The sequence below is a fragment of the Strigops habroptila genome, chromosome 9, assembly GCF_004027225.2.
Source record: "Strigops habroptila isolate Jane chromosome 9, bStrHab1.2.pri, whole genome shotgun sequence".
In the NCBI taxonomy this organism is placed as follows: domain Eukaryota; kingdom Metazoa; phylum Chordata; class Aves; order Psittaciformes; family Psittacidae; genus Strigops; species Strigops habroptila.
In genome coordinates, this window is record NC_044285.2 from 38,720,725 (window position 1) to 38,735,451 (window position 14,727).

General features: G+C 36.8%; 1 protein-coding gene across 4 annotated transcripts in view; it reads left to right on the forward strand.

Moving 5' to 3' along the window:
• PCDH11X (protocadherin 11 X-linked) overlaps positions 1 to 14,727 on the forward strand; it is a 493,261-nt gene that overhangs the window by 65,790 nt on the left and 412,744 nt on the right. For 3 of the 4 annotated variants that reach the window (XM_030497708.1, XM_030497711.1, XM_030497709.1), the window contains 2 exons: positions 7,508 to 7,555; positions 10,615 to 13,101. In XM_030497708.1, the coding sequence (XP_030353568.1) occupies positions 7,508 to 7,555; positions 10,615 to 13,101 (2,535 nt within the window). The remainder of the gene's footprint in view (positions 1 to 7,507; positions 7,556 to 10,614; positions 13,102 to 14,727) is intronic. The other variant, XM_030497710.1, reaches the window with a different exon arrangement.

Here is a 14,727-nt window from a genome sequence, read left to right on the forward strand (position 1 = left end):
AAACCACCCTTCTTACTGCTTTTGTAATGTCAGATAATATCAGAAGAGTTCTTACAAAGAGGAGTGAAGTCTTTCAGAAGCTGTTCTGAGCATCAGTTTGCAGTTCAGCGCAGCGTAGCATACACTACCAGCTACTGAGTTTCCTGAGCTAGGTAACAAAGAAAATTGCTTTTTGTTACTCACTGCCGCTAACAAAGACCCATCTAATTTAAGTTATGCACAGTGGATTTTTTTTTTCCCCCTCCTAGTTTTTGTTTTTTTCGTGTGTTCTAGTGGGTGGAACAAGTTTATCCATCAGAAAAAGTTTTAAGCTAGTAACTTGCTTTGTGATGATCAGGAATTTCTGACATGGTTTGCATCTGAAATACTCAATATCATATAAATCAAAATATACAAACTCATGCTATAATGCTGTGTGCTACCTGGCTCTGAAATCACTGAAAACAAAAGAGATATGTTAATATGCGTATTACTTTGGAATGACTGGTTGGCTTTTCCTGCTGGGCAGCTGTTGGAACTAATCAGATTGTGCCTAATAAGGAAAAACTTCAATAATGCTCAGCCCTCTTGGAAGCTCTGTCGTTTCAGCTGCCTTACTTGCTTTCACTAATTTAGTCTAGGTTTGCTGTTCTGTTACAAGCCATAATGCTGAATCTCAAACCAGATTTAATTTGATTTTACAATGGATTATTCCACATACATTCACAGTAGGCCGCCTCTTACAGTAACAGTAAAGTTAATTGAGGGTGGAAGTAGAGTTTTGACTGTGTAGGTAGAATGCTTCATCAATTTAGCAACTTGTTTTATAGTGTCACTTCAGGTTTTTGAGATAGTGCTCGAAATTGTGAATCTATGTAGCGAAGGGAAACTACTTTGCTATAGTGATCAGTACTGCACATTTCTATGAGCAAAATGACTCAATCGTTTCTTGGAGAGTACTTGTTTTGTATCTCTGAATTTGATGTCTAATCACAGATGTAGCTGTTGGTAGAATGTCTTAGGCATGTTTTAAGAATAGTAATGTGCCTAGTAAAAATCTTTAATTCAGAATCAACTGTTCATTTAACTCACTTTAACATAAGAAATTGAATTATTGTTCATAGCATAATCCCTTAAGTAATATGCAAGAATCCTAACAATACATTAAACACATTAAAATTAACATTAAAGCCATGAAAGTAAACAAATAGAAATTAAATGTAAAAATCAAGGTTTTAGGCTACATCTTGTGTCTATGTTAAAATAGTTTAGGGAATATTTAAGTTAAATGGTTTGGGGTGTGTTTATTTTCCTTGCTGATGGTCAGTTTCCCAGCTGGTGGACATGAGTTAACATGTTTATGCTGGATTTTAGGTTGATTTCTTTAAACAGATTTGGTTTGGTTCATTCAGTTGTTTATATCATGCCTTTAGAATGTAAAGGCTAAGCATCTCATTGAATTATTGAGAACATGTTATCTCCAGAGGGTGCTTTCTTACAGCCATTTTCCTGTTTCCAACCTGTATGTAGCTGAGAGATGCTGTCTTTGTTAGCAAGTGTCTCAGAACAAGATTAATTCTGTGGGTGTTGTGATGGTTCTTTAACCTGAGGTTATTGTCATAGTGGAGTAGTTATGAAGGGAAAGGTCTCAGTTCTTGTTTGCCACACTGACACCTTGGTGGTTGAAATCACATTGGTTGCCCAAAAGCTGTTGATATTTTCCACTAAGTACAAGGCTATAGGTCCAATTTCTGTGTGTGTATTATAAAGTCTTATTGTACCACAAACAGCATGCGTACTATTATTTGGCAACATCTGGTTTATGACACTGATTGAATTAACCTTGGAAGACCTTTGAGTGGATGCAGACCTGGGAAAGCTTGCTTTTTCCTCTGATTTGGATTACACAAATGGTTGAAATAATTTCTGCCCTGTAACCACCTTTGTCTACTTGCTTTTTCTGGAATAGTATGGTTTTGTGAGGTCAGTCATATTGCTAAGTAACACTTCAGCTATTCTGTTTATTCTGGTGTTAGCTTTCCTGTGAACATACACCCCATCATTCACTTAGCTGTTGAGATTAACTGCTCTATGCAGTTTTTGTGAGCGACCTTGTTTCAGCCTCAGAGGATAGATAGTTCATAATTTATTGGAGGTTATATGTTCCCTAGTGGGACTAATCTAGATCTCTGCAACAGGAGATGGATATTATACTTACATTCTGAAGCTGGTGCTCTTCTTGCTTAAGTATTGGCTTCTTTTGTTCTATGATTCTGTGTTTTCTTTTACATTTTTTTATTCTTGGAGGAAAAATCACTTCCCATTAGCCAGAATTTATAGTGAATACTCAAGACTGAACTGCTACTGGAGAATATAAACAGTGAATAAAAACTGAGCAGAAAAGCTGGAACGGAATGAGGAGTGTTTGGTGTTTCCTCTGTAAACATGCCATTCTAATATTAGTAATTTGATTTTCTTTCTTGCAAATCAATTGTATCAACTTCCTCGCTGATTTTAAGTCTGAGAAATAGCACAAGTGTATTCAGCTAGAGTAAAATTGGAAATTTGTTCTTGTTTTTAGAAAGGAATATATTCTTGAGTATAACTACTTATACAAGTATATATCAATTACACTTTTAAGATTTTCGTCCTCGAACAACTCATAGGGAACCTGGTTTTGAAATATAACTTGTCAACTAGCAAGTCATGACAGTTTATGTACTAGAACTTTCAATACACACAGGTAGCATGAGGGTTTTTTCCGAAGTGATTTTGAGTTGAGGTACTGCCTTACAGTACCTCTTTTTTATCTTGCTGATTCAGATAAATAGGAGTCAGTAACACTGGAGGAGGAAGAAGACAAGTTGTCTTCCTGATAAATCCAGCACCAGAAAATACATTTTTGGTTTATCCACTATATTCTGTGAGCAACGTGGCGAAAAGACTTTTATTTAATGAGTTTTAGAATTCAGTCTCTCTGGAACTGTTTTTAGTACTTCCTGTCACTCTGTATGTCTTCTCAGCAACCGTCCCTGATTTATTACTTTGAAATTGCAGTATTATTTATTATCTTCCAGTGTGTAGTGAAGTGGCACCTTGCACTTACATACATCACATACTTTTACAGTTTAATATGGTAGTTCCACTTTTTTTTTCTCTGGCAATAATATAAAAAGGATCAGTTTTTATTATTTGGAAAAGCATAGCTTCATTTCTTTCAGAAGCAAAAATGATGCTGTGGTACTTAAATGTCCCACACAAACTTTCTCTTTGAGTCTTACAAAATCCTGCAAGGAGTGGAGGTCTTTAGTAAGGCTTCGTGTCATGTTCATTTCAGCACTATTGGCAGCAGGCCTAGGATTCCTAAAGCTGGTTTGTGAAAGCTGGGGATGTCTACTCAAAATGAAAGAAGTGAACTCTTACAGTAGGTTTTTTTCTCATTTTGTTTTATTTTTTTCCCACATGAATTGTGAATTTTCTGCATTAAAGCTGTGTATTTTTTTAATGTCAAAATTCATAAAGCAGTGATACACAGACATTAAAGTATGGTCTCTGCATGTGAAAATGTGCTTGTGATGTAAATCCAGAGAACATGTTGTCTTACTCATTTATTGTCTTTGTGTTTCTGGATGCTAGGATCCCTGAAGAGAAGCACGTGTGCGTGTGAGGTACTCTTGCCATTCAGATGAAAGTTCTGTCAACATTTTTTTCCTGAAAGTGTAAACATAAAGGGAAGATACAGTTGTTTTGCTCACAGCTGAACTTTAGTTCAAAAGGGCCTCAGATCATATAAGATGATCTTGCTAAATAACTTCTTGGAAAGACTACAGCACCAGAAGTTAGCATATGGATTTGTCTTAATGAAGATGCCATGTATTTAAAGAAATCATGCACCTTAAGGGTGCGTGTGTATAAGAGGGAGTAAGATATAATAACAATATCTTAGTTTAAAGAACAATGGTTTGCAAATGCTTGTACTCCTTTTTAACAAAGGACAGAGGTTTTCAGTTGGTTTGTTTGGTTGGTTTTTTTTGTTTCTCCATTTTTCACAAGCCAAATCCATATGTATCGGTCACCCTAATTTTCCACAGAAATTATTGGAAGCTGAGGATACTGGATGGTCTCTCCTTTAGGGTAAAGGAATTTTCAGAAACATCTATATCCTTGTATATAAATTCTATTCTTGTTACACAAGTCACTGTCAGTTTTAATCTCCTGCCTGAAAGTATGGATCTGGTTATAGAGTAAGTAGTGAATAGGAGGGCATTAGAGGTTCACACTGCTCAAACACCCAGTCAGCATTCATCTGAGAGCTTGAAAATGTACGATTAGGAGCCAAAGATAACTTGTTTGGCAGTCGAAGCAAAATGAGGTGGTGATTTAGGAGCAGTTCTGAACAGCAGTACAGTACTGCTAGCTTTTACCTCTGAAAGCACAGTGATGCATTAGAGAATTACTAAAGCAGAGGCTCATTTATTTCTCTCTTTTTAGAGATACTTGGTTCTGTTATGTCGATGTTCTCAACTAAGAAATGAGCAAACATGTAATTGTCACACATATATAATGCAAACACCAAAATTCACTGGTTGAATATAATGTTGCCTAATATAAATCCTCTTTTTCTTAATGATATATCTACAGTCTGACTACAAAGAGAACATACTGAAGGACAAGTCAGGTATCTGGAGCTTTATCTAGCTGTGGAAACATGGGAGTTCAGAGCAAAGTTTAAATGTATTTAATATCTTAATCTGAACACCTTCAGGTGTGGTAAAAATATAACTTCTTGTTCATAAGGTTGTCCGAATATTTCTGAACAGCTATAATGGTGGAGATTAAGAGGGGAGGTTACTTCTGTAATTGCCTTACCTGCAGCTATTGACCTTTCTTGATTTGGAAAGTGTCTCTAAATGAAAGAGCACTTGTTCAAAGTTTATAATTCTAAAGTTTACTTTCTCAAGTTTAGTTTAAAACGTGATTAGTAATTCAGAAGTGTCTGGCTTTTTCAAACAAGCTACAAGCGTTGATAACATGTCTCTGTACTTCAGTTTCCCATCTTCAGATAGTGGCACAACTATTTATGTAGCAGGAGTATTGTCAAGATAAATTCCTTAAAGTTTTATGGTGCAGCTGCATATTTTGCTCAAATGTATAATTGCATGTCTGTGATACACTGCAGAAGATTATTCAAGTGACAGCCCAGTTCCTGCTGCCACTTTTTTGCAAGCAATTATCTTGGTAATTTTTATATCGTATTAATGCAGTAATGTGGATACACCATTACTCCTACCCTCAGGTATGGGAAGAGAATTTTTATTAAAAGAAAAGTTTTGGGTGGTGGTTTTTTTTTTTTTTGTTCTTTTAATCATAGTCCATCATTCAAGAGAGAAGTTAGATTCCATTAGCAACCCCCAAAGTTGAAACAGCATTTCACAGACCAAAGATGTAATATGGGAAGAGAGTTACTCTTGAAACCTGGTGCAGTTTTGAAAATGTGAAGTGTATGTATGGCTACTTTCCAGCTCTCCATGTTCTCTTCCTTGTAAAGCTTGTAGATTACTAATATTAATACAGTTTAGGTATGGAGTGTCAGGCTTGCTTTAGGTGTAGCTTGGAGAAATTAGGGCAGCAAAAAAGTAAATGTGTTACAAATGTAATACTCACTGTCTCTAATTGTCTTTCCTTAATGGAGATGAATGTGCTCGAAAAAATAACTTCTGAGAATTGGATGCCAAGACTTGATGCAAAAATAGTCTGTCTTAGATATATATCTTTTTCTATTTTAGAAAATGCAGTTGACAGTGTTCAGAATATGATAAGATTGAAAAGAACTCTTTCCAGAAAGGAACAAATAATCCAAAAGGATTAAGGAGGCTCAAGTGAAGTAATTGTTAAAACTGTTTCAGTCTTTCTGTAGTAACTTTAAATTTGTATTTCCAAGGAGGTAATTTTGTGTTTAGGTATACCTCCTTGCCCTTTTTGCCTTCTTCAGAAAATCAGTATTAAATGCATTGGTTGTCTGCTGCTTCATTCCATATTATACTTTTTACCAATCCTTGCCAGCATGAAATGGTTCATTATTCATGAAATGGTTTATTATTATTTTTATGTTCTATTGATTCCTTCTACAGCATTTTGCTTTCTGTCTGCTTCATAGGACAAGTAAGGTTTTGTGTGTGGTTGTATACATTGAGAGGAAATCTTTGACAGTGCTTTACATATAGAGAAGCTCTACATGTAGCTCTGTTAGGAGCTAAAATCGTGCTACTGTACTCTTTGCTGACATAACACTACAGATATGGAGCAGTTCCATATGTCTTGACAAAAACAGGCAAGGAAACAGTGGCTGGAACCTATCTTGTAATTTTGCAGGAGACCTGCAAAGGTTTTCTGCGTTGCTACATCATAAATACCTACATAATAAATACCTAGCAGTTAGCAAACAGGCATTATTTTCTGTATTTTCTGAAAGGATTTTAGGGTCCTTTGGACACAAGATTGAATTTCAGCCAAATTTTTTGTTATTAATTACTTTAATTGAATTATTGAATTACTTTCTAATGGGAAGCTGATATTTGATCTTTTTTTCCCCTGCTTTTTTTCTTTTTATCTCTTTTTTTAACATTTTATCTCTTTTATTTCCCCATATTGCTATACTTGGTTAGCTGGAATTTAGTTACTCTAAACCTGTTTATTTTAGATCTTAGGGAGAGTAAGATTTTTAGAAATAATGAAACTGACTTTAAGAGGCTTGTTGACGTGCACACTTACTGCTTCCAGCTTGTTGGAATGTTCATTGAAATGAGTTAAAGTGAGTTACTATAGAACATAAGTAAATTGTTTTTTAAGTGCATGTTGTCTAGCCCTTGACTTTTGTTTTAAGATTCAGTTGAAGACATACATACATCCTATAATGTGTTTAGCATGAAGTTGTAGATTCGAAACAATGAGCTGTCTTTGCTCCTGTGTCTGTCTTGAAAGTTTCATAATGCTCTTCTTGTATGAAGATTGAGCACAGTGTTGATCTACTTTGTCAGTTAAAGATGTATAGTTATTATATACAATTACATAATTTATAATGTTGAAAGTAATAATCACTGATAGACTGTCTAATTTCAGAGTGCTTTGTATCACAAGCAGTCATTTTTATATGGTTATTTAGCACAATATTTTTCCCTTCCCTATCTCTTTGAGAAATTACTACTTCTATGAAGTTACTGGTGGACAAGTGCACTGTTGTGAGCATTAACCAGAAGCTGTGTTTTTTTTCCCCATTCTTCTTGACAATCTCCAGGTAGTCAATACCCCATGAGTTTGATGAAATACTGTGATACTGCAATATGTATATCTAGAGAAGAGTTATGTATAGACTTTAGGTGCACTTTGTCACATGCAGTCCTGTTCATAGTACTAGAAGCTCTCATAGCTTATCACATGAAGTATCCGTGTGTTATTGATGATGTATTTATTAATCTACCTAAATGTTTCAATTTTTAAAAAGCTCTTTATTTTTTTATTTACATGACAGCCCAAAACAGCTCCGAAAAGGACTTTTGGATCCATTACAAATGATCAGGTAAATACACAGTAGGGAGTGTTCACCATGAAAACCAGTTTTATTAATTCAGTAACTACTTTGGGCATGAGTCCGCTGAAAAGTATGTTATGAAAATTGAAGAAGGTAATGGATTTGCATATTGCCCTGATGACGAATCTTGTCATCAGGGCCAGAGCCTCGTAAAGCTAATTCTGGCTCCGAGATGGGCATAACCTTGTTTTGCCTCAAATAGGTAGGCTACATTGCCTAAACTGTCTTTTTTAGATTAAAAAAACTCAGCCTTTTTTATTTCCCACTCCCAGTCTTCTGTAGTTGTGGAGATAATGTAGCAGATTATTTTTACTAGTCAGTCATTTTAATGGAAAAAGGTACTATATAAATGTTAATTATCTATTATGCTTTTCCTATGTATTCATATCCTTTCTACTGTGACCTAAACCTTCAGGTCACTGGGATAATATAGTGATAGAGATACAGTTCAGTCCAAATAACAATGTTACCCTATTGGAAATTTCACTGCACTGAGGTTTTAATGGTGATAGAGCCATTTACTTCAACATCAAGAATTTAATCCTGAAAGTTTTTCTTCATGTTTCTCTCAGGAATTTTACTTCTCAATTTATTTGCTCATAAGGGAGAGAATTAGGTATTTATAATCTTAAAAATATGTTTCTTGAAGGTTTCATTATTTTTTGGAGTGTTTAGAATGGAAGAACTCTTAATTCTTAGAAAATGTCTCTGTTAAAATGCAGCATAATGTCACACCAACCTTATCCCTTAAGCAACATGAAATAGGCTTGCTTGAACTAGGAGAAATCAAATTTTCTGTAATTCTATAACTTTTTTCTTTTTTTTTATGGTTTAAAAAGATATATAAAGCTGTAATGAATAGCAAGAAATACTCTTGGATAATATTTTACCATAGAAAATTACTCAACTGTTAATAATTAACTTGGAAGAGATCTTTGCTGCCTTTTCTGTTTTTCTAGGAGTTTACTGCTGGTGATGGGGAACTGGAGCTCTGTTATTTTATGTCAAAATTGTATGCCATAATGAAAAATATCTTTCTCATAGTTTATAGTTAGAGAAAAGCAGAAATGGGTATGCATATGTATAGCTGCATGTATTCAAAGTCTATATGAAGTGTTTGTTGTAGTTGTGGGATCTAATGACAGAATAATCAGTGCCCATCTGTCAACTTATGTACAAACAAAGAAGTAAAAGATAGGTGACAGGGTTTTTTTTTTTCTCCCCTCTAGCTTCTGTTGCTTTTTTTCTGGAAATCTATGTTAAAGGATAGAATATAGAATTTGTCATTTCCCAGTAATTCTGAAATGTATTGCAATTAACTACTAGCCAGATTGAAGATGAAGAGGAAACTCTGCCTTCCTGAAGAGATCAGCAGAGAATTACTACTCTAAAATTTAACCTAATTGCTTCAAAATTTATATCTTGATTTAGAAACAATTTGCAAGGCTTATATTTTCGTATGCCTTCTGCTAAAGAAGCCAAAGCTGTATTTATTGTTTCAAATTATGTTCCAGTTTGCTTTAGAGTGTCCCTAGTTGCAACTTAATGTCACAAATACTGTGCAAGTGGCACAGTAATTTTTGAAATGTGGATGAATAGTTCTTTTCCATGAAATAAATGATTACTTAGGTAGGGTCAAATTCTGGCTTTGAGAAAACAAATCAATGAAAGAGTACAGCCTTACACCGAAGTAGACCTATAAATGCATTCACTTAATGATGGGTAGCAAGGTACAGTGAATACAAATCTTTTTTGCAAGTAATGAGAAATAAAGAGCTTTGCACACTGGCAACACTTTCTTTCCCTTTGGTCTGAAGCGTCTTAAATCAGTTTTGAACATGCATAATTACAAAGACAAACACAATAAACAGAGAACCAGGCTGGATGCTGTTGTTCGTTATTACAGGTATGGCACATAAAACCGAAATGCTAATTAGTCAGCATCTTTATTGATGCCTTTTTTTTCCGGTCATCCTATACATTCAGCTTTAATGATCTGCATTCTAGCTCTGCTCTTGTGGAAGGGAAAATATGGCTGGAAAACTGCCTTTAAATCCCTTCTTCCTCTGAAGGGTGAGAGATATGAGAAGAGAGAATAATTGTGATATTCTTAAGCCCTGCTTGTCTGAAGAGACAGCAGAAGAGGGGATCTAGTTCTAGATTCCAATCTTTATTTTAGCAGACTACTTTTGTTAATGCTATGTTTTAAAAGAAGCTGTTTGTGCAATATATGTAGCATTTCTTCCAGGGGTCTTCCGACATTTCTTGGGTGTTCAACAAACCCCATGAAAAAAATTGATCTCATAGTTCTGTGATGTTTTTTTGAAATGAAAATAGATCATATTTCCTTCCTAGGATTGTAATTTTCACTACAAATACAAAATACGTAATGATGAAGAAAGGAATAGCTTTGATGAGGTTTCAGAATGTATTCATAATAAACTTATGACTTAGTTTTGTCTGTACCATCTAACGCCTGAATTAGGTAGTAAGCCTCTTTTCCGTGATGGTGGTGGTTTCTTATGCTAATGGTTTCAGATGATGTCCAGAGTTGCTCCACAAACAGAAACTCTCTCTTTCTTGTTTTCCTTGAAATTGAGTATTGGTTTAGGTCCTCCACTGTTTACATGCTGTCTTGCTTTGCATGTGGCTGAACTTTGGCTTCATTCTTCTTTTCCACACTCATACAATAAAGGAACCATCTGTCCAGGAATTTAATAGCTTTTCTGTAGAAACAGAGAAACTGATTAAAAAAAAACCAAACCAAAACACACCACCATGGCCTCCATCTCCCTTTCTCCCCTTTCCCCCCTTCCCCCACCATTTTTCTAAAGTGTCTGTTTCTTCCCCGTGTTTGCTCTGAAGCTTTCTTAAGGCCCTGGAGCTTAAAGCAAAATCAGATATTGCAAAATAAAGGTAAATATATAAATGTATATTCCTGTATACAGTATGTATAAAAATATTCAAGTGAAAATTTCAGAACACTGAGATGTTTCTCTATTTAAATATACTGTCATGCTAAAGTACGTTCTTTCTGTGTCTTGTAGGGTCAAAATGTGTTTGGTCTTGATATAACTGAGACACCTGAGGGAGATAAGTGGCCTCAACTGATTGTCCAACAGATCCTGGATAGGGAACAGAAGGATACCTATGTGATGAAAATTAAAGTTGAAGATGGTGGAAGCCCTCCAAGATCTAGCACTGCCATCCTGCAAGTCACGGTGACCGATGTGAATGATAATCGCCCAGTCTTCAAAGAGAATGACATTGAAGTCAGTGTTCCAGAAAACGCTCCAGTGGGCACCTCTGTTTCTCAGCTCCATGCCACTGATGCAGACCTGGGCTCAAATGCACAAATCCACTTCTATTTCAGCAATCAGATCTCCAGTCTGGCCAAAAGGCTGTTTGCCATTGATAACACTACTGGTCTCATCACTATAAGAGAACCATTAGATAGGGAGGAATCTCCTGTACACAAATTAACTGTTTTGGCAAGTGATGGCAGTTCAACTCCATCAAGAGCAACAGTGACTGTTAATGTTACAGATATTAACGACAATGTCCCATCAATAGACACGAGATACATCATCAATCCAGTGAACGGGACAGTGCTGTTGTCTGAGAAGGCTCCCCTTAATACAAAAATTGCATTGATAACAGTAATGGACAAAGATGCTGATCTGAATGGAAAAGTTACTTGTTTTACAGATCATGATGTCCCTTTTAGGCTAAAGCCTGTGTTTGATAATCAGTTTCTCCTGGAGACAGCTACATTTCTAGATTATGAAGCCACACGGGAATATGCCATTAAAATAGTGGCTTCAGATTCAGGGAAACCTCCCTTAAACCAGTCTGCAATGCTCCTGATCAAGATTAAAGATGAAAATGACAATGCCCCAGTTTTTACACAGCCTATCATAGGTCTTTCCATCCCTGAAAACAATGCTCCTGGTACTCAGCTAACCAAGATAAGTGCTACAGATGCTGACAGTGGGCGCAATGCTGAGATCAGCTATATCCTGGCTTCTGATGCACCCCCTATATTCAACCTTGACCGCCGTACAGGTATTCTGACAGCAGTGAGAAAGCTGGATAGAGAAAAGCAAGACAGGTACTCCTTCACTGTGCTGGCTAAGGATAATGGGATACCACCCTTGCAGACCAATGCTACTGTGACAGTGTCTGTCCTGGACCAGAATGATAACAGCCCTGCTTTCACACACAATGAATACAATTTCTATGTGCCGGAAAATTTACCCATGTATGGCACAGTGGGGCTTATCACAGTTACAGATGCTGATTCAGGAGAGAATGCTGCAGTTACTCTCTCCATATTAAATGGCAGAGATAATTTCATTATAGATCCACTTACTGGTGTAATAAGACCTAATATTACCTTTGATAGGGAACAGCAGGGGTCATATACTTTCCAGGTGAAAGCCGTGGATGGAGGAAGAGTGCAACGTTCCTCAACTGCCAAAGTGACCATCAATGTTGTTGATGTAAATGACAACAGGCCTGTTTTTGTTATTCCTTCATCTAATTATTCCTATGAGTTGGTTCCAACGTCAGCCAGTCCAGGGTCTGTAGTTACTAAAGTCTTTGCAGTTGATAATGACACAGGAATGAACGCAGAGCTCCGCTATAGCATCATAGGTGGGAACTCACGGGGCTTGTTCACAATTGACCAGTTAACAGGCAATATAACTTTGAAAGAGAAAATAATTACATCAGATCATGGCTTGCACAGACTGGTGATAAAAGTCAATGACCTAGGACAGCCTGAGTCTCTTTACACTATAGCTCTTGTGCATTTATTTGTCAACGAGACAGTCACCAACAGTTCCTACGTACAAGAGCTAGTGCGCAGGAATATGGAAACTCCAGTTGGCCAGAATGTTGGGGATGGGGAGATAACCCCACAAACCAATGATTATGTCAAGATCATCATTGCTATTATTGCAGGCACTATGACAGTTATTCTGGTAATTTTTGTTACTGCTTTAGTGCGGTGCCGGCAGACACCTCGGCACAAGGTTGTCCAAAAAAACAAGCAGAGTGGTGAATGGGTTTCCCCAAACCAAGAGAATAGGCAGATAAAGAAAAAGAAGAAGAAGAAGAAGCGCTCTCCAAAAAGTCTCCTCCTCAACTTTGTGACTATTGAAGAATCTAAGCCTGATGATCCTGGCCACGAGCACATAAATGGCACTTTAGACATTCCTGTAGAGCTAGAAGAACAGACTATGGGAAAGTATAACTGGGCCACCACACCAACCACATTTAAGCCTGATAGCCCAGATTTAGCAAAGCACTACAAGTCTGCTTCTCCGCAGCCTACCTTTCAAATTAAACCTGAGACTCCTGTACCCCCCAAGAAGCACCATGTCATTCAGGAACTGCCTCTAGATAACACCTTTGTGGTGGGCTGTGACTCACTTTCCAAGTGCTCATCAAGCAGCTCGGACCCTTACAGTGTTTCTGAATGCAGCTGTCAAGGAGGCTTCAAGACCCCAGGACCCATACACACCAGACAGGTAATGGAAGTTTTAAGGTGCTCCCTTTCTCCTTCCCTTCTTACTTTGCCATTCCTGTAACTCTAGATATAAGCACTGCAAAATAGCCTTTTCTGCAAGGATTAGAAGTCTGAAAGTGCATGTTAGACCGAGGCACCGAAAAGTAAGCAATTTGAGAGTCATCAGTGTTAAGGGAGAAAAATGAAATGTCTGTTGGCTATAGGGACGCCGAGCAGAGAATTATGCCATCGGTGGGTATTGCTGACTGCAGATGGCAGCATGGCACTGCCTGCGTCACTGCAGTACCTCGTGCAGCCCTGCAAGGCGCAGAGGGGTTATGGTGCTGTCCTCTGTAGTATTGTGTGCTCAAGAATTGAGGTAATCTAGGCCAGGTGGAAAGCAATAAAGCCTTACAGGATCTGATAAGTGGTTCTTAATATTAATGGAGTCTGGAATTGCAGCCTTCATTTGGGCATAGCTTTACTTCAAGGTCTCTCAAAAGCAGGCAAGGATTTTCCTCTGAGAGTTTCAGTGCCATTTTCAGACTATAAGCATACTGGACTACTTAAATCTGGTGGAATAACACAGTCGGCAGGCAAAGTTAGGGGAAAATGAGAAGCATCAGTATAATTGCTCTGACTTCTGTGCTGCTCTGCCTGATAAACCAGATAGTAGCTTCTCAGAAATTCAGTACAGCAAAGGAAATGTCTAAAGAATCCTAATCTTAAAATTAAAAATAAATTGAGAAGCAAAGCACATTTTATTCTTCTAGACACCACAGAAAGGCTTTAAGTCACTGGAAATGGAATCTAATGACTGTCCTTATTCTGGACAGTTTTATGAATAATAAAGCTTTGCTGTTTGTGTTTCCTTCCTTCTTCACATATCACAAAGTTTTCAGTGAAAATAGTTTTCTAGTTAAACTTTAATTGGTCAAGGAATTAATCATGAAAGAAAAAATGGCATGAGATTTAATATATTATTGATAATATATTTCAGTACTATTGCTCGGGAGTAAATCCTCAGCATGACTGAGCCTGTTAGACTTTTTGCTCCAGCTATGTTTTGAATCTTCTTTCTGTGAGCTTTGTTTTATTATCATGACAAAAAAATGTGATAATGGTGTGGTAAGTGATAACATGTGCCTGAAAAAAGCTGCTCATTCCAAATAGCCATTGCATTTTTGAAAATTGCAGACTGGGTTGTTTATTTTATTCTCTTTTCCTTACCAACCCGAATCTGTGCTATATTCTATATCACTATGCTTTAGATAACTTCCATCTTTTTTCTGAGGTGCACTGACAGAAAAATTGAAGGGGGGAGGGGAGAATTTCTTATTTCTAAGACATGACAGCACTGAAAAATGAAGCTTTTTGAGATTTGAGTATTTTCTATTAAAGGTATTTGAATGTGTAAATTTAAATTGCACGTTAGAAAAGCTTCTTGCCAATTTGTTCATCTGTTTGAACTCTCATAACTCTAAGGAGACTGGTGCTACAGCATTTCTGTAGGTCTCATTTAAGTGATTTTTCAATTGATTCTGGTATAGTTCCTCTGAGCCAAAAAGGTTCTTCCATTGTCTGCTCAAACACGCTGTCAAGCAGTAATGCTGCAAACAAAGCTAGCTTGTGAGTCTCTAGGTTTTCA